Below are 17,508 nucleotides of genomic sequence, written 5' to 3'. Positions count from 1 at the left end.
ATGTCTGTGACATAGGCTTTACTTCTCTACCGTAAGAGGCTTTTGTTTAATACTTGATAGTTTGGCCTTCCAAAATAAAGCGTGATCGATTACAATGGTCTATATTAATTGACATTCAGTTTTTTGAGGGTTTTGAAAACATTTTCTTTGTTCTTTTTACTGGAAATCTGAGCGACTGACTGCTTGTAGGAGCGGGCTGACTCCAGCAGAGGGAGACACTTCCCAGGCATAGTTAGAGAGTGTTTGTGCAGATGCCTGATCAAAATCCAGCAGAGAGCCATCAATAAATTATTTCCAGACGGAGGCTGGGGCTCGGACGGCCTGTAACGACACCATAGATCCAGTCTGGTAGACATGTATCCGACTAGAATATGACCTGAAGTGCATGGCTCATTTTAAAGAGCGCAGAGACCATGAAGAAGGGGATTGTAATGGGTACTGAAAATCTGCCGTTAGAGGGAAAACTGTAGGAAAAACAACTCGTTGCCACTAACCGCAGGATGATGATGATGATGATGATGATGGAAACCCAACAGCTGGTAAGAACAAGCTCTGGCTTAATGAGGATATGACTGATTTTATTTAGGTTTGGCTTTTCTTCGGGTGGGCGCTTAATTAGCTGTTATTACGACACGTCAGCGCGACCGCCATGTTGGAAAGAAAATACGGGTTAATTAACTTTTCAGGTAAACGGAAAACAAGCTGTTTACACTGAACATAAATCAGTTTGGCTGCCACCTAAATAGTTTCATCACTCAAACATGTTGATTGGAGCCTTTAGCTGAGCTGGTCTTTGTTTCTTTTTGTCGTGACTGCTGGTGTGAAAAGCACTCAGAGGCATTAAAGAATTTTCAAAACCCAAAATAATTAAAAGCTTCGAGATTTCAGTGTGAGGAAAAACAGCGACATCTGGTGGTGAACTGGTAGTCCAGCAGTTGCTTAATAAAACAGCCACATTTTCTTATAATCAAACAGACTGTAGAAATGCCCTGGAAGTTTTACATTTTAAATTTACGTTCTAGATGAACATATTTTCACCAGTGGTTAGAAAATTAACTCCTACTTTCCAAAAATCACATATCAAGTAAATGGGGTCCTTTTTTATTATTATTTTTTTTTTTAAAGCACAGGTCCGAGATACTGTCAGTAATAGCTGATTATTTGATTGTAGGGTTCTGGACACAGACTGAAATTTTAAAAGATCCTGAAGATAAGGGGAAGCTAACCCATTTTAAACTTTATAAGTTATGAAAAGAATCTTAAAATCTATTTGATATAAGATGGGCAGCCAGTGTAAAGAGGCCAGAATAGGCCTTATTTGGTCACACGTCCTGGTTCATGTAAGAACCCGTGCTACTGTGTTCTGGATCACTTGAAGTCGCTGCATCTGCGATTTATCCATGCCTCTAAATAATGAATTGCAATAATTCAGTCGAGATGTAATGAAGACATGGATAAGTCCTTCAAAATCCTTACAACAAAAATAAGATTTAACTTTTTCTAAAACCCGTAAGCGATAAAAATTTGTTTTAACAACAGAACTAACTTGTAACTTGCAACAGTTGCTATTCTGTAAATTTAGTCCCAACATGTTTTGGAATTTTTTTCTGTTAATCTGAGAAAATATACTTTTTTTTTTGCTTATTTAGAATACGTTTTGTTTTGAAAAAGACAAAAGTGGAAATTTTACCTTAAAAAATCCACGTCATAAGGCCTTACATTTGTTTATGTCTGTACCAATGATTATTGTCTGTGGTTGATTCTGAATAGAAACTCTTTCTTGATGTGTCTCCCCTCAGACTGTGTGTAACACTGATGCCTGAACGTTGGGAGACTGAAGGCGGATTCACATCTCACCAGGAAAACATCTTAACGGCGCCGACCTTTACTTGAGGTATATTTAGAGATGTGGGCTAATTCAGAACACCAAGCTGGAAAAACACATCGATCAGAGATGGAATGCCGGGACTCAGAAACCCAATCCAGCTTTCTCCACCTTGCTAAGAAAGAGACTGAAGGTAAATCATTTTTCTTCCTAATTAAACTGGATGGATATTAATTAAACTTGTTTAAACCACCACTGCACCACTAACAGCTTTCTTCCGCATACTGTGATTAAGATCTGGGTGTCATTCACTATTGTTGGAAACCTAATTGGTCAAGTTAAATTACTAACTTGTGCACTAATGCAAGATTAATTAGTTTTGTTAAAATTGGCTCCTTAGTAAAAAAATTCAAAATTTGTATTTCATAGGCAGGTAAATTGTTCTACTGAGACCAACCACTGCCACAGGAAATAAGCAAACTAATCAGGGATGTGTGAATTATTTCATTATGGATTTTTATTTTTAAAGAAATTATAGATGTCCATGTGTGTTTCAGTGTTTCCTGGGCAGCAGTTGTGGGTGGTAAAAGAAGAGGTTCGCAGTAACTGGAGATCTAGTTTGGACCCGTTTGACTCAAAACCGCCCCACATGAAGGAAGAAGAGAAGCCTGCTGTGAAAAGTGAAAAAGAAGAAAAACCAAAGTTTTCAGATTGTAGCTGCATGAAAACTGAAGACAGGAGACGAGAACCTCTGACGCCCAACTTGGTCAAACAGATGGAAGCAGAACCTGATGAAGAGGGCTGTGGAAGACCAGAACCAGGCCCAAGACCCAGTTCAGTTGTCCCAGTCCAGCAAGTGTTGGGGATGAAACAAGAGGTTCCCCACAACATGAGCTCCTGTTTGAACCAGAAAGACCCAGAGCCCTCCCACATAAAGGAGGAAGATGATGACCTGTGGGTCGGTGAGGAGAGAGATCAACTTATTGTGAAGATTGTAGATGATGAGAAAATTGGTTCGTTATCAGAACTTCACTACGTCAAATCTGAGAGCAGAGAGACAGACACTCCAAACAAGATCTCAGCTGTACAGATAAAACAAGAACCTGATGGAGACTGTGAAAGTCCAAAACCAAGCAGGCCCCGTCGCTCCGCTACTTATCTGCAGTCAAAGAATAATGAAAATGCATCACATTCTTCTGATACTGAAAACAGTGGGGAGGACAACATCTCTGTGACGCATCAATCAGTTGACAAGCCTACCATCTCTTCAGGTGAGAAGAAGCGATCTAGAAAAAAGAAAAATGCTGACACTCCACTGGGAGCCAAAGCTGAAAAGAAATCGTATGCTTGTGAAGACTGTGGTAAAACATTTCCATATCAGTGTCATCTCAAGTCTCATAGGAGACTCCACACTGGAGAGAAACCATTTGCTTGTGCAGACTGTGGTAAAACTTTTTACCAACAATATCAACTTAATTGTCACATGACAGTCCACACAGGGGAGAAACCATTTGCTTGTGATTTTTGTGGTAAAACATTTCCTTATCAGTGTCATCTCAAATCTCACTTGAGATTGCATACTGGAGAGAGACCATATGCTTGTGGTAATTGTGGTAAAGCATTTACAGAGCTGAAGGATCTGAAAAGGCACATGAGATGCCACACAGGAGAGAAACCTTTTCAATGTGAGGTGTGCTATAAAAAGTTTAGCTTAAAGGGGGCTCTGAAGCGACACATGATGATTCATAATGGAGAAAAACCATTTGCATGCACTGATTGTGACAGACACTTCAGATTTAATGCTGATCTTCAAGCACACATGTTAACCCATTTAGGAGTAAAACCATTTGCCTGCGCTTATTGTAATGCAAAATTTACTCGAAAAGGAAGTCTGCTTCTGCATGTTAGACACCACACTGGCGAGAATCTACTTACCTGTGAAGTCTGTGAGGAGAAATTTGTCCGAAAATGTGATCTTGACAACCATATGCCAGTTCACTCAAGAGCACAGAAGGTTCCATCTGGAAATGAGAATTTTGTCTGTGATGAATGCGGGAAAAAATTTGTTGAGAAGTCACGCCTAACGAGACACATGATCACCCACACAGGAGAGAAACCATTTAGTTGTGATGTTTGTAGTGTGAAGTTTTCACGACAAGAACATGTGAAAAGGCACAAAATGACACGCCACAGTATAATAAGAACACGTGAAGAGACACAAAGTTACACAGGAACGCATGAAGACAGACAACATTGCATGAGAATGCATGAAGAGACACAAAACGACACAGGAATGCATGAAGAGACACAAAACGACACAGGAATGCATGAAGAGACACAAAACGACACAGGAATGCATGAAGAGACACAAAACGACACGCCACAATACATGAACATATAAAAAGACACAATGACAGGAACATAAACACCTCAAAACACTCAACATGAGATAAGAGGATATGAAGAGACATATATATATGGTTTGACCATGAGACTGTCAAACCACAGTTTCATGGTTTCAGATAGACATGGTGATCATTTGTTGTATCTCTTTCATTAAGACTTTAATGGTGGATTCAAACATTTAGAGGAACACATTTTTTTCTGTGTGAGGATGAATGGTGGCCAGACAAAAATCTGCTCTTTGATGGTCTACAGTAGGGGTGCCTAAGTCCATTCCTCGAGATCCACTATCCTGCAACTCGGTTGTCTCCCCTCTCCACTACACTTAATTCAAATGGATCGTTGCATCTTTTGTCTCTGCTGAGGAATGGTAACAAATCATTCATGTTATTCAGGTGTGTTGGACGAGGGATGCATCTTAAGGTTGCAGGATAGTAGATCTGGAGGACTCGACTTGGGCACACCTTATCTACAGGGTAAGTTCTTTTTCGTCTGACAGTCTGCTTTTTTTTTTTAGTGCAACAACACTTTAGTTTCTCAGTAAAGACTGAATTGTGTTGTTGATATTTCTATCGATATCTCTAAACTCTTATGTAAATAGACTTGGCTTAATTTTATTTTGAGATCTTTGAAGAATAATCTGTTGTCTGTCCTCAAAAGATGAAAGTTTAAACCCAAACTAACTTCTTTCTTAAATGCTGAATTTGGCTGGTAATTTATTGGTATTATGTTTTATACAGTATTTATTTAACTTTATTTTTTCTTGTTGGTGGATTTAGCAGTCTTTTGTGTAACAAAGTATAAAGCTGAACTAACTTTTATTTCATCAAGACTGAACTTTGTTGGTACTACTCTAATTACTATCATTGTTTACTGCTATCTTTATAGTCAAATTTAGTTTGACATTTATTTTTAGTCAGAAGATTTAGCCTATATTTGCTCTGTAACATGATGATATAAAGGTACACTAAGTTTTCCCTGACAGGGAAACATTGTCATTATTTTGCGAAATCTTTGTAAGCATGTTTAGTTTACGATGTTTTGTTTGAAGACTGAGCTTATATCTGTTCTGTAGCAGGTAAGTATAAACCCCAATTGACCTCAACTAAGATTTTTTTAAAGTCTTTAACCTGTTGACTTTTAAAAAGTCTTTTTAGTTCATAGAAGACGGGGTGCTTGTGGGTTCTGTAGTTAGAAAGTCCTTTTAGATGAACATTTCACTAAACTCGAATGCCACTGATGTGCCTTAGGTTTTGTTTCTGCACAACTTTTGTTTAATTTTAACAATCATTTTATCCAATAAGCTCTGTATTTTTATTTATTTATTTTTTTTTTGTGGATCTGGTTTTCCTCCCTCGTTTCAGCCTATGACACCAGACTGAAATGAACACATGACCAAACTGCTATCTGACCAAGCAGTGCTGCAGAAATCTGTTCTCTGTGTAAGCATATTAAACCTTTAAAAGAACAATCTGCTGTGATCATTCTTGTGTATACTTAAAGAATTTGGTGAAGTGTCTGAACCCACATATTCACAAAGAAAACAAACTGTAGAATTTCTATGTATTTGCGTCACTTTTTACTGCAGTTTTTTTTAATCGACCTTTGGGTTATGTCGTTGACCTTTCACATTTACAGACAAAAACTACCCCATCCAATCTGAAAATTACATGAAGGTCAGTCAAACTGGATCAGCAGCGTGTGTTGACCATTCTAGTTTAAGAAAAGTAAATATATACAGTATAAAACGATACATTTCAAAACCTGCTACAGATCTACATCTCTGTGTAGTCAATGGTTCATGATATTTTAGAACTATAATGTCAATATTTTATTTAAAAGATACAAATTTTAGTAAAATCAAAATATCTGAAACCTATAACTGACTTGAACCAAGGCAAAATCTTGACATCCTCAATCAGACGTTCAAGGTCAGATTTATGGGGTTTTCCCCTCATCTGAATGGTGTGACAGTGAGTGAGAAATATCTGTGGAGTTGCTGATGTTTATGCTGCAGTAAGAATAGACCATCTGAACAATGTAGTACAAAAAACTGCACAGCACACAGTAAACATGTATATTTATATGTATTGTATATAAATGTTTATATGTATAAAGATGCTCAATGGGATATGATTCCAAATATTCCACTTTGACATGAAGTGAAGTGATCTCAATATTTGTGCTTTTGTTAAAAAAAGTTAGAGAAAATTACTTTATTTTGGAAAGTTCAGCATATGGCATTCAGCTGATTTTGACGTCCTATATTTTTGTAAAACTACTTGTAACTGTAATCATTTAGAGAAGTACGACGAATAACTGTGCATCTAAGTTGAATAGAACTATATGAAACGGCACGCTTAAAATGCACATCAACGCTCTTTATCTGCACATCCTCATGTTTATGTGGACGTTATTGCCACTCACATTATGGCGGCGGCATTAACGCACGACTCGGACGCTTCTTTGTCTGAGCAAATCGGAAGCAACCAGGCATGTATCAATGTTAGCTTAACTGGCCTGACGAAAAACGGCTTTTTGTGAGAAATATGTGTTGCTTTTATCACTAATAATCTTTCAAACTTCATATTTTCGGGTGTATTTCGTCTTTGCTTCTTTGTTTCGAAGCACTGTGACTATTTGTTGTCGGAGCTCGTAGCGGAGAATACAGTTAGCCTTTGTGGAGCTAAATGAGCTAACGGCAGTTGGTTGGTCAATGTTTCCCAGGTTAAAGCTTTTAAATGTGCACCGTTAAGCAGCATAAGACGAGTCCAGACTGTGCGTGGAAGAGCACACCGTCTGCGGACACTTCTGTAAGTCCTGTCCAGCTGACGGCCAACAGTCTGGAGACAGTTACAGTAGGTATGTTGGCAACATTTTTGTGAAAACAAACCATTTTACCTGAAAGAGCATCAAAGTAACTCTTTCAGAATGCCAAGGTTATGCTGAAAGGTTCGCATTCTGGGGCCGTCTATTTCCCCCATCTTGAAATATGTGACCTAGAATCATAATTTGTTTTTAAATTATTTATCAGCTACTGCAATAAACTATAGTATTAAAAAAATCAGCAATATAAAGATGTGGAAAACATTTCATAGTAATAAAGCAATAGTAGTGTTTACCTTTCATAGTTGTCAGAATGAATGTTAACTGACTTTATTCAGTGCATTTGTCAGGCATCGCTGAAGGGTAATAAAACAATGTAAAAGAAGTTAAAGTTTTGACAAAAGTAAAATATGTTTTTATTGTTTAATTATTTTTTTTTAATAATGTTGAAAAATAAATACTATTTCTGCAAATTCCATCTCCATCAGGAATTTGGTCCTGATACAGGTTTCCAGCTCCTCAAGGGTTTATGGTCATCATTTACATATTTATGGCTTAATGATGTGGCAAATGTTCTCGGGCAGCAGAGCTGGACTGCAGGCGGGCCAGATCGGCACCTTTGTTGACAAAAAGCCTTACTGTTGCAATGGCAATAGTGCATTTTGCATTGTCCTGGGATACACAAGATGTTCTCTGAAATCGGCATGGTGTGGAAGGGGATCATATGTTGCTCTAAAACCGTTATATAACCATATCAGATTTGAAATTAGCTTATTTAGTCAATGAAGGTGAATTTCTCAGTTTCAACATGATGTATCTTTGTGAATAAAATATTAGCTTATTCATTACTAACATCAAAACATTCCTGGAATCCATGTTTACATAAGTTCTAATTTATTCTATTGATCTACTAGAACATATGAAGGTTGCAAACGAGGATTCTGAAAAGGAGAATCACAGGAGGAGCGAGGATGTCTGAGATGATGAAAGTTGAAGCAGATGAGCCTGGAGGGTTCAGCTTGGATCCCCACATACCTGCAGAATCCACATTGGAACTGGAGGAGGAAACACAAGACAGCAAAGATCTCAGTAAGCGACACACATTTGTTGCAGGGTTAGAGCAAATGAGCGATGTCTGAAAGTTACAAAAGAGCTGCTGGGCCTGAAACGAATCAGAGAGCGAGAAATATATTTGAATATTCAAATATATCTGAATATTCAATGGCCTAAAATTCACTGCGGGATTGCAGGTGTTGTGATTCCTGAAAGTCTAGCTTTTATAATCCAGGAAATTCTCGCATACAATTACAGCGATGTGTATTGACGTGGATGTTTCCAGTGGAACCCTTCTCTTCTCTTTAAGGTTTAAGATCCATCTGCTGTGCAACATCAGTGAAATAAGCTGCTCTTTTTTATAAAAACTTAAAAGCAAAAACATAAAATTATAGTGCCTGGAAACCCATAAGTTAATCATAGTTGAGTTTGATTCAGCTAGTTCCTTCATTTTTCTATTCAGTAGCCACGCAGAATGAGAAAGGCCATTAACTGGGTTTTTGTAGAACTTGATAGCCTGGTGAGGAGGCAGTGCAGCCATTTTATTCAGATATGTCGAAGCACGTTCAAGCATTTTAGGATGCTGGCCTCGAGCTGAACACTCTTGGAGAAAAAAACTCCTGGTTGGAAGATTATTTTAAATTTGAAATAAAATAAAAGAGTTTATTGCATGCTAAATTATAATTTTCTTAAAAAATGCAATTTCCAAACGTTGAGTAGTTGTTTCTTTAAATTTAAGAGAACGATAACGTTTTCAAAAGCAATCTGTTCTTGAAATTGCAAAAATCATTGATTAAACAAATACTGCTCTCAGTCCGACAGATATTGGTGATTAAAGAAGAGGTTCCCCATGAATGGAGTTCAAGTTTGGATCAAGAAACATCACACAACCATGAAAAAATGGAGGAACTGTGGACCAAACAGGAGGACGAGCAGGTCATTGTGAAGATGGAAGATGAAGAGAAACCTCAGTTTTCAGAGCTTCAACAAATCAAAACTGAAGACAACAGAGCGACAGAAGTTCAAACCAGCAGTTCAGCTGTAAAGATTAAAGCAGACCCCGATGGAGGGAAATGTGGAGGACCAGAACCAGGCAGAAAACCTGATCCAGTATGTTCTTCTCAGGAAAGTAAGATGCCAGTTCACAAAAAAAGTAAAATTTTAAAACCACGTTCCAAACGTACAGCTCAGATCGAAGTTAATGCGGGAGAGAAGCCGTTTGGTTGCAATATTTGTGGCAAAAGACTCAGACATAAAACTCATGTTAAATTACACATGATGATTCACAGTGGAAAGGGAGAACATAAATGTGATATTTCTACCCAAGCATCCAAAGAAAAGCGTTCTCCCCAGACGCACAACAGATTTCGCACTGCAGATAAAGCATTTGCGTGTGAGGATTGTGGTAGAAAGTTTAATGCAAAGAAATTGTTTCAGCAGCATCTGAAGGTTCATTCAGAAGAAAAACCTTTTTCTTGTGATGTCTGTGGTACAAAATTTAAAAGGAAGGAAACACTTAAAAACCACACAAGAATTCACACAGCAGAGAAACCATTTGTTTGTAGTGTTTGTAGTAAAGGCTTTTCACAGCAGATTCATCTCAAAAGTCACATGCGTGTTCACACTGGAGAGAAACCGTTCATCTGTAGCTTTTGCAATAAAGGATTTGCATTACAAGAGAATTTAAAGAGACACATTCGTGTTCACACAGGAGAGAAAATGTTTGTTTGTAGTTTTTGTAGTAAAGGATTTTCACTGCAGCAAAATTTAAAGAGTCACATGCATGTCCACACTGGGGAGAAACCATTTATCTGCAGTATTTGTAGTAAAGGATTTTATCAACACGGAGTGCTGAAGAGACACATGCGTGTTCACACAGGAGAGAAACCATTTATTTGTAGTGTTTGTGGAAAAGGATTTTCACTACAAGAGAACCTAAAGAGACACATGCATGTTCACACTGCAGAGAAGCTATTCATTTGTAGTATTTGTAGTAAAGGATTTTCACAACAGGATACTTTAAAGAGGCACATGTGTGTTCATACGGGAGAGAGACCATTTATTTGCAGTGTTTGCAATAAAGGGTTTTCACAACATCATCATCTGAAAAAACACATGGACGTTCACACTGCACCATTTAGCTGTAGTGAGTGCGGTAAACATTTTTTGAAGGAAATCCAGTTGGAGCGACATGTAAAAGTTCACACAGAGGAGAGACCGTATGGATGTGATATCTGCAAAAGCAGATTTATTCAGAAGTGTCATCTTGACAACCACATGAGAGTTCATTCAGGAGAGAAACCGTTTGTTTGTGATGTTTGTAGTAAAGCATTTTCACAACAAGACCGTCTAAAGAGACACATGCGTGTTCACACATGTGAAAAACCGTTTGTTTGTAATGTTTGTAATAAAGCATTTTCACAACAAGGGAATCTGAAGAGACACATGGGTGTTCATGAGGGTGGCATGTAGTGAAGAAATGTAGAATCTAGTAAAAATATCAAAATAAAATATTTAGAGGGCAAATGCTTTAATATGATCAAAAATAATAATTAGATAAACCTAGAGCAGATAAATTTGGTCTATTCAGAATGTCTGCCTTTGTCATGGAGTGGACAATATGGTATTAAAATGAAATCTTGGTAGTTCAAGAAAAGTTGGCAAAGTCTTTGCAGACTAAGTTTTGTATTGTGAACAAACATGCTGACAAGCAGAGGGCGGGCATAATGTGGACCTGTACAAGTGGGCCAGTATGAACAAGCAAGCAGTTTCATGCTATAAGTCAGTGGTTTTTACTGTCTGTATAAAAAATGTTATGGAATTTAACTAAAGGTGATACATAGGTCTATGTACTGTCATGCTGGTACTATGGCACTAGTATAATATGCACCAAATGAACAGCATCTTGGCCGATTGTTATTATTAAAACTGAGCGTCTATGAGCATGTAAATAAACCAGCAGATTTCCTGCATTATTCTATAGTTTTTATGGCTGTAAATAGAACTGATGCAAATGAATAACTACATGACTGAATTGACTTTTGCTTGTGATAAACTCAAGAACCATGTTTCTATGAAGTGAGCAGAGTTGGGCAGAGAACCCAAAACCTGTACTCAAATAAGAGGAAGACTAATTCATTACATTTCTTCTCAAGTAAAAGTATACATCCAAGTATACATCTATTAAAGTAAAAGCTGCCTTTCCTCCTGTTTCTGTCAGTTAGAGAGGCCCTAGAGATCAGTGGTAGCAATGGTGCTGGCAAAAGCAAACTGTGATATTATTAAATAACATTTTTATATCACGTGAAATTTTAATACTGACATACAACCTTATGCAGCCCAGAATCTGCTCTGTAAAATGTCAAAGTGTACTGGGAACACGCCAGTGTAGTGGAAGTAATACATGTACATATAAAGTTGAAAAGTGTACAAGAGTTCTTTTTCTAAATGCAAAACGTGAACAGCTGTAAGAAAATTTTGACTAGTTCTGGTTGATAAACATTCAGATGTTTTATCAAATATTTAAAACTTCTTCATGTCCGGTTATCTTACCACCAAATCAGCCTCTGATGTTTTGATTTCTGTTCTTCTCTGACGTGTTTTTAACTGAGGCCACTAGTTACTGTACTGCAGAATAAACCACTGAAGTGCTATAAATTGTGTATCTCTGTGAAAGAAAATCTTTTTTTGTTTGTTTTTGTTTTTACTTCTGTCTTTGCTATCACTGTTGAACATCATTATTATTATTATTATTATTATTATTATTATTATTATTATTGTCAAACAAATGCTGGCTCACCTTTTTATTTCAGAATATTTGTGTATGTTTCCTGGTGCAAAAATATGTGTATTAAAATTCTGTAATAGCCTACTTCCATTAAAATTATTAACATAGTAAGTAATCATTATACAAATACAATATTTGAATGCTTGTTTAATAAGTAAAACAAAAAGGATTCTTTAAGAATCTCAACATAAATGATACCTAGCATATGACATATAATTCAGTATATTATTTTTTTCAATACAGTTCCACCACTAATTTAAATCGATCTGCTGATGGCTCATGTTGCCCCAGCAGACCACAGGCTCAGCGCCTGGAGAGAAACTGGACGTCGCCACTCACAATATGGCGGCGACATCGTCAACGTATAACCCGGACCAGCTCGGTTTGCGTTTATTATTTGTTGGAATGAGGATTAGTTACGATGCAACGTTAGCTTGACTGGCTCTGTCCCGACGAAAGACGCTTGTTTGTGTAAAATATATGCGATAAAAACATCCTCACTGAATCTCCCAGACCATCTCTGGAAGGATGTCGCTTTTACGTGTTTGCTGTGAAGCTCTGTGATTATTTCCAGCCGACATTTGCAGCTCGTTATACGTTATTAGAGAACGGAGCTCTGGTCACCATGGAGCTAAAGCAGCAGAGAGGAAAGACCTGGTCATCATTTGTGGACACTTTCTCCTTCATTGTGGTCCAGCTGAGGACAGAGAGACTGGAGGCAGTTTCAGAGTGAAACCAGAACCACTGACCAAGGTAGACTCTGCTCTGGAGTATCGCTTTAGATCTCTTATAGTTTACGTTTTCTGATAATGTTCTCTCTGATTAGATCCTGGTTTGTGTCAGATTCCAGTTTCTGGCAGGAGAAAGCCAGAAGATCCAGGTTATGTGACTGAAGCCTTGATCTATTTGAGAGGGTTGAAGACAAGGGTTGTGGGAAGGAGAATCCCAGGTGGAGCGAGGATGACAGATGATGAAGGTTGAAGCAGAAGAACCTGGAGGGTCCAGTTTAGAGACCCCAGTACCAGCAGGACCGACATCAGAACTGGAGGAAACGCAAGACGACAAAGGTCTCAGTAAGTGACACACAGAACCAGCCACCTCAGAGTTCTTTGTTTCATCTAAAAAGGAATTTTAAAAATGATCTTAAATTATCAGTATTGGGTCAACTTTTAAATCTATTTTTCTGTGCAGGTGTGCCCAAAGTGGGTCCTCGAGGGCTGGCATCCTGCATGTTTTATTCTCTCCCTGATGGCAGAAACAACTTTCTCAGCAGTCAATGTTCTTCTTAGGCCTCTAAGGAGCCATCATTTGATCCAGGTGCGTTAAACCAGGGAGAGAACTAAAACACGCAGGATGCCGGGGCCCTCCAGGACCCACCTTGGGGACCACTGGTATAAAGTGAAGCTGGAATAATTTGTGAAGAAACACTCATTTTTAATTATTTAAGGTTTTATATTCAGTTTTTAACTTAAGAGGTTCTAAGTAACCTGTATGCCATGTGTTTCTACCCCTTCGACTTTATTTATGTCTATTTTTGCAAAAAAAGAAAAAAACACTTCAGTTTTTCTCTGCTGAAACTGTGACATAAGCTAATGGTTACTGTGAATTTTTTTGATTAACGTCCATGGCTTGTTCACCTCTGCCAGTCCATCGGATGTCAGTGATTAAAGAGGTTCCCCATGCCTGGACCTCCAGTTTGGACCAGGAAGACCCAGAACCCCCCCACATAAAGGAGGAAGAAGAGGAGCAGTGGATCAGTCAGGAGGAAGAGCGGCTTACTGTGAAGATGGAAGATGGAGAGGAACTTCGGTTACCAGAGCTTCAGCAAATCAAAACTGAAGACAACGGAGCAACAGAAATTTCACCCACCTATTCCCTTGGACAGATGGAAAAAGAACCTGGTAGAGAGGACTGTGGAAGACCAGAACCAGACATGAACCTGGACCCAGCATGTTCTTCTCAAAAGATGACAAATGACAGAAAAGGTAAAGGGACTAAAAGGTTTCCCAAGCAGTGTTCACAAAAACATGAACCACAATGTGCTCACAAGGAGAAATTAATATTTTTATTCAGTACCAGAAACGTTGCAGACAAGAATTTTATGCTCAGATGATACGAGTATGACTTTTATTAGCACTACAGTGGACCCTGCTTATTTGCAGTCAGGTATTGGCAGATTCATTTATTAGTGTATTTTTATGTGGAACATAACTCCAAATAATTTTAGGTAATATACTCATTTACAGATTTTTAGGTGCTGCTTGGGAATCTGAAACGCAAAGTGCTACTTGACACTGTATTGGCCGGCATTTGCAATACATTGATACATTAAATATTCTTGTCTCTAATATTCTTGTTACACCTACATTTTATTTCATTCTGTGATAAGTATCTATTTACATTGGGCACAAAGTGCTTTCAGTGAAAATGTGCCTCTTATTTTGCTGACCCTTGTGTATCAATGTAACATGGATTTGATGATCAAATTTTGATTATTGCATTTCAGTGCTGCCACTCAAACAGATGTTGGTGATTAAAGAGGTTCCTCATGACTGGAGTCCGAGTTTGGGCCAACAGGACCAAGATCCCCACATAAAGGAGGAAGAGGAAGAACTGTGGATCAGTGGGGAGGAAGAGCAACTTACTGTGAAGATTGAAGATGAAGAGAAACCTAAGTTGTCAGAGCTCTACCACAATAAAACCGAAGACAACATGGAGATGGCAGCTTTAACCACTTGGTCAGTTGAACAGATGAAAACAAAATGTGATGGAGAGGACTGTGTAGGACCGGAACCAGACAGGAACACATATTCAGAAGACTCTTCCCAAGAAAGTAAAACGGCTGTTCACAGTAAAGGTAAAGGAACTGCAACGTATCGTCTTCATACACATGGGAAACTCCACACCGGAGAGAAACCATTTGTTTGTGATTATTGTGGTAAAAGGTTTAATGCAAAGAACTTTCTCAAGACTCATGAGAAGACCCATTCAGAAGAAAAACCTTTTTCCTGTGACATTTGTGGTAGAAAATTTCATCAAAAGAGTAGTATTAAACAGCACATGCGGAGCCACACTTCAGAAAAAACATTTGTTTGTAGTGTTTGCAACAGAGGCTTTTCACAGGAAAATTTTCTGGAGAGGCACATGCATGTTCACGCAGCACATAAACCGTTTACTTGTAGTTTCTGCAGTAAAGGTTTTTCCCAACAAAATACTCTATTGAATCACTTATATATTCACACAGGAGAGAAACCATTTATTTGTAGTGTTTGCAGTAAAGGTTTTTCCCTAGAAACTGTACTAAAAAGGCACATGCTTATTCACACGGGTGAGAAACCATTTATTTGTAGCGTTTGTTGTAAAGGATTTTCACGACAAGAGAATTTAAAGAGTCACATGCGCGTTCACACTGGAGACAGACCGTTTGCTTGTAGTGTTTGCTGTAAAGGATTTTCACGACAAGGCTATTTAAAGAAACATATGGATGTTCACACTGCACCATTTAGCTGCAGTGAGTGTGGTAAACATTTTGTGAAGGAAATCCAGTTGGAGCGACATGTAAAGGTCCACACAGAGGAGAGGCCTTTTGGGTGTGATATCTGTAAAACCAGATTTATTCAGAAGTGTCATCTTGATAATCACATGAGAGTCCATTCAGGAGAGAAACCGTTTGTTTGTGATGTTTGCAGTAAAGGATTTTCACAACAAGACCGTCTAAAGAGACACATGCGTGTTCACACATGTGAAAAACCGTTTGTTTGCCATATTTGTAATAAAGCTTTTTCACAACATGGGAATCTGAAGACGCACATGAATGTTCACGAGGGTCACAAGGAATGAATCAAAATCCTGACGTGAGGTTGATTAAACTGCCTTAGCATGTCCTTAAACAGGCATTCTAATGACAACCTAGATTATTTCACTGAGCAAATACATTTGAATGAAAGATCTTTAAAAATCTAATAGAAATGTCAAAATAAGGAGTCAAATGTTTAGACGGCTAAAAGTTTTAATTTGATGATCAATATTATGACCATAAAAACCTCGAGCAGATCAACAATAACTGGTCTATTCTCGGCTTTTGTATTCCATTGAAAGCTCAATATTTAAAACGGCTTTCCAGCCACAGAGAATCATTTTATAACAGTCAACTGTGTTCCTTGAGTTGTTATACAAGTACTGTACATAACAAATGACTAAAAAGAAATTTGACTTGGTAATTTAACCCTTTGAAATTGGCCTCTGTGTCTTTAAGAACGTTCTGCTCTTTACAACATCTTACTTTCAAGAAATCGTCACATCTTTCCTCTCTTAACCATTTATGAACATTTTTACCAGCATTGCACTGGGAAGTAGCTCCTATAATGAGCTCAGCAGATGTGCTGTTCCACCAGCTGTTTGTTAATTGCTTCTGGCTAGTCTGAAGGAGCTGAGAGGGCGGGTTTTGGGGGATCGGTACTCTGAAACAAAAGCTTGGGATGAATGAGTGGCTGCCACCAGAGATTAAAAGAATCTTGAAACATAAAGCAAAGAGCACAATTACAGATTTTCTGTTTGTTCTGGATACTGGTTCAGTTATACTTTGCTTTTTGTTTTGCCAAAAAAGGAAATGGCAGTTTGAAATTATGCACTTCTCTGAATGAGAGCTAAACTGATTCCAGCTTATTAGTTTCAGCCTAATTGGGGAAGTTAAGTGGTCATATTGTAATTAGTCATATTTTTGGCTCGTAACTAGAAAGACACTGTGTCTTCAAAATATCTTCTGATACCATTCCATCAGAAATATCACTGAGTATAAAGTGTTTTCTTTTTTGTTTTCTGCGAACCCTAATTCACTCACTGCCAAAGGGGTCAGTTTCTAAGGTTTTGATTCGTTTTTTTTTTTCTTGTTTGTATTTTTAATTGAGGTCACTGCAGGTTAAATCGTTGAAATGGAACAAATTATGCATCTCTTTAAAAGAAATTGTCTTGTTCTCTCTCTCTCTCTTTGTTTCATGCTTCCTGGTGCAAAAATATGTCTGAAATTAACTGAAACTGATGTTAAGGTTTGTCTAAACTAAGCCTTTTTAATAAAAATGTTTAAAAGATGTGTCCAGACTTATGTTTATGCCATAATTGCAAAAAATGGGCCTGTTCGTCTTGCAAATTACCTGAGATGAAATGTTTTGCTATTTTTGAAAACATTTATCATAGCAGAAATGTAAAGACCTTATAAAAAGGTTATATTGTTGCAGGAACATTTTCAGTATTCAATAAAGTGAAAAAAATCATTTCAATCAGAAAGTGTCGCAATTGATCCTTCTGTGTAATGATAGCTTTAGGATTTTAAATTTGCATCAGTAAAAAGAAAATTAAAAATCTGTAACTTCATAACAAAAATGTTGAAAAACACATTTCTGATAGACAAACGACTCATTACATTATATAACTCTACTTACACATAATTTTTTTTATTTAGATCAATGGTCTCATGCATGATTTAATCATCGTTTGTTTTCTAATAGTTATTTACACATCAAGCTAGTTTACAAAGAGTTTAAAAAACACTTTTTGAAGGCAAAAAAGAGGAAAAATAGGCATTCTCTAAAATCCAATTCATGTACTTGAAAGATTA

The 17,508-nt window shown here is 37.6% G+C and overlaps 2 protein-coding genes across 11 annotated transcripts; both read left to right on the top strand.

Moving 5' to 3' along the window:
- The first annotated feature begins 265 nt into the window (after nucleotides 1–265).
- On the top strand, nucleotides 266–11,771 carry LOC129367881 (gastrula zinc finger protein XlCGF57.1-like). Of its 8 annotated transcripts, none has more exons than XM_055042537.1 (5): nucleotides 266–539; nucleotides 1,800–2,018; nucleotides 4,624–4,704; nucleotides 7,969–8,143; nucleotides 8,922–11,771. In XM_055042537.1, the coding sequence occupies exons 4-5, from the start codon at nucleotides 8,026–8,028 to the stop codon at nucleotides 10,577–10,579; spliced, it is 1,776 nt and encodes a 591-aa protein (XP_054898512.1). In that variant the 5' UTR covers nucleotides 266–539; nucleotides 1,800–2,018; nucleotides 4,624–4,704; nucleotides 7,969–8,025; the 3' UTR covers nucleotides 10,580–11,771. The 8 variants fall into 8 exon arrangements, 6 of the variants coding, with proteins under 6 accessions (XP_054898512.1, XP_054898514.1, XP_054898510.1 ...); XM_055042539.1 differs by lacking the exons at nucleotides 7,969–8,143; nucleotides 8,922–11,771 and adding exons at nucleotides 2,383–3,096; nucleotides 5,593–6,387; XR_008606742.1 differs by lacking the exon at nucleotides 8,922–11,771 and having other exon boundaries at nucleotides 2,383–4,704; nucleotides 7,969–7,979.
- Nucleotides 11,772–12,252: 481 nt separating this feature from the next.
- Nucleotides 12,253–17,122, top strand: LOC129367883 (gastrula zinc finger protein XlCGF57.1-like). 3 transcript variants are annotated; one of them, XM_055042542.1, is made up of 4 exons: nucleotides 12,253–12,647; nucleotides 12,738–12,967; nucleotides 13,541–13,879; nucleotides 14,401–17,122. In XM_055042542.1, exons 2-4 carry the CDS (start codon nucleotides 12,862–12,864, stop codon nucleotides 15,732–15,734), a joined length of 1,779 nt encoding a protein of 592 aa, XP_054898517.1. In that variant the 5' UTR covers nucleotides 12,253–12,647; nucleotides 12,738–12,861; the 3' UTR covers nucleotides 15,735–17,122. The 3 variants fall into 3 exon arrangements, with proteins under 3 accessions (XP_054898517.1, XP_054898516.1, XP_054898519.1); XM_055042541.1 differs by having other exon boundaries at nucleotides 12,721–12,967; XM_055042544.1 differs by lacking the exon at nucleotides 12,253–12,647 and adding an exon at nucleotides 13,086–13,211 and having other exon boundaries at nucleotides 12,887–12,967.
- The last annotated feature ends 386 nt before the right edge of the window (nucleotides 17,123–17,508 follow it).

Source organism: Poeciliopsis prolifica, unplaced genomic scaffold, assembly GCF_027474105.1.
Source record: "Poeciliopsis prolifica strain line A6 unplaced genomic scaffold, Auburn_PproV2 SCAFFOLD018, whole genome shotgun sequence".
NCBI lineage: Eukaryota > Metazoa > Chordata > Actinopteri > Cyprinodontiformes > Poeciliidae > Poeciliopsis > Poeciliopsis prolifica.
Note: the sequence above shows the minus strand (reverse complement) of the source record. Positions and strands in the feature narration are given on the sequence as shown.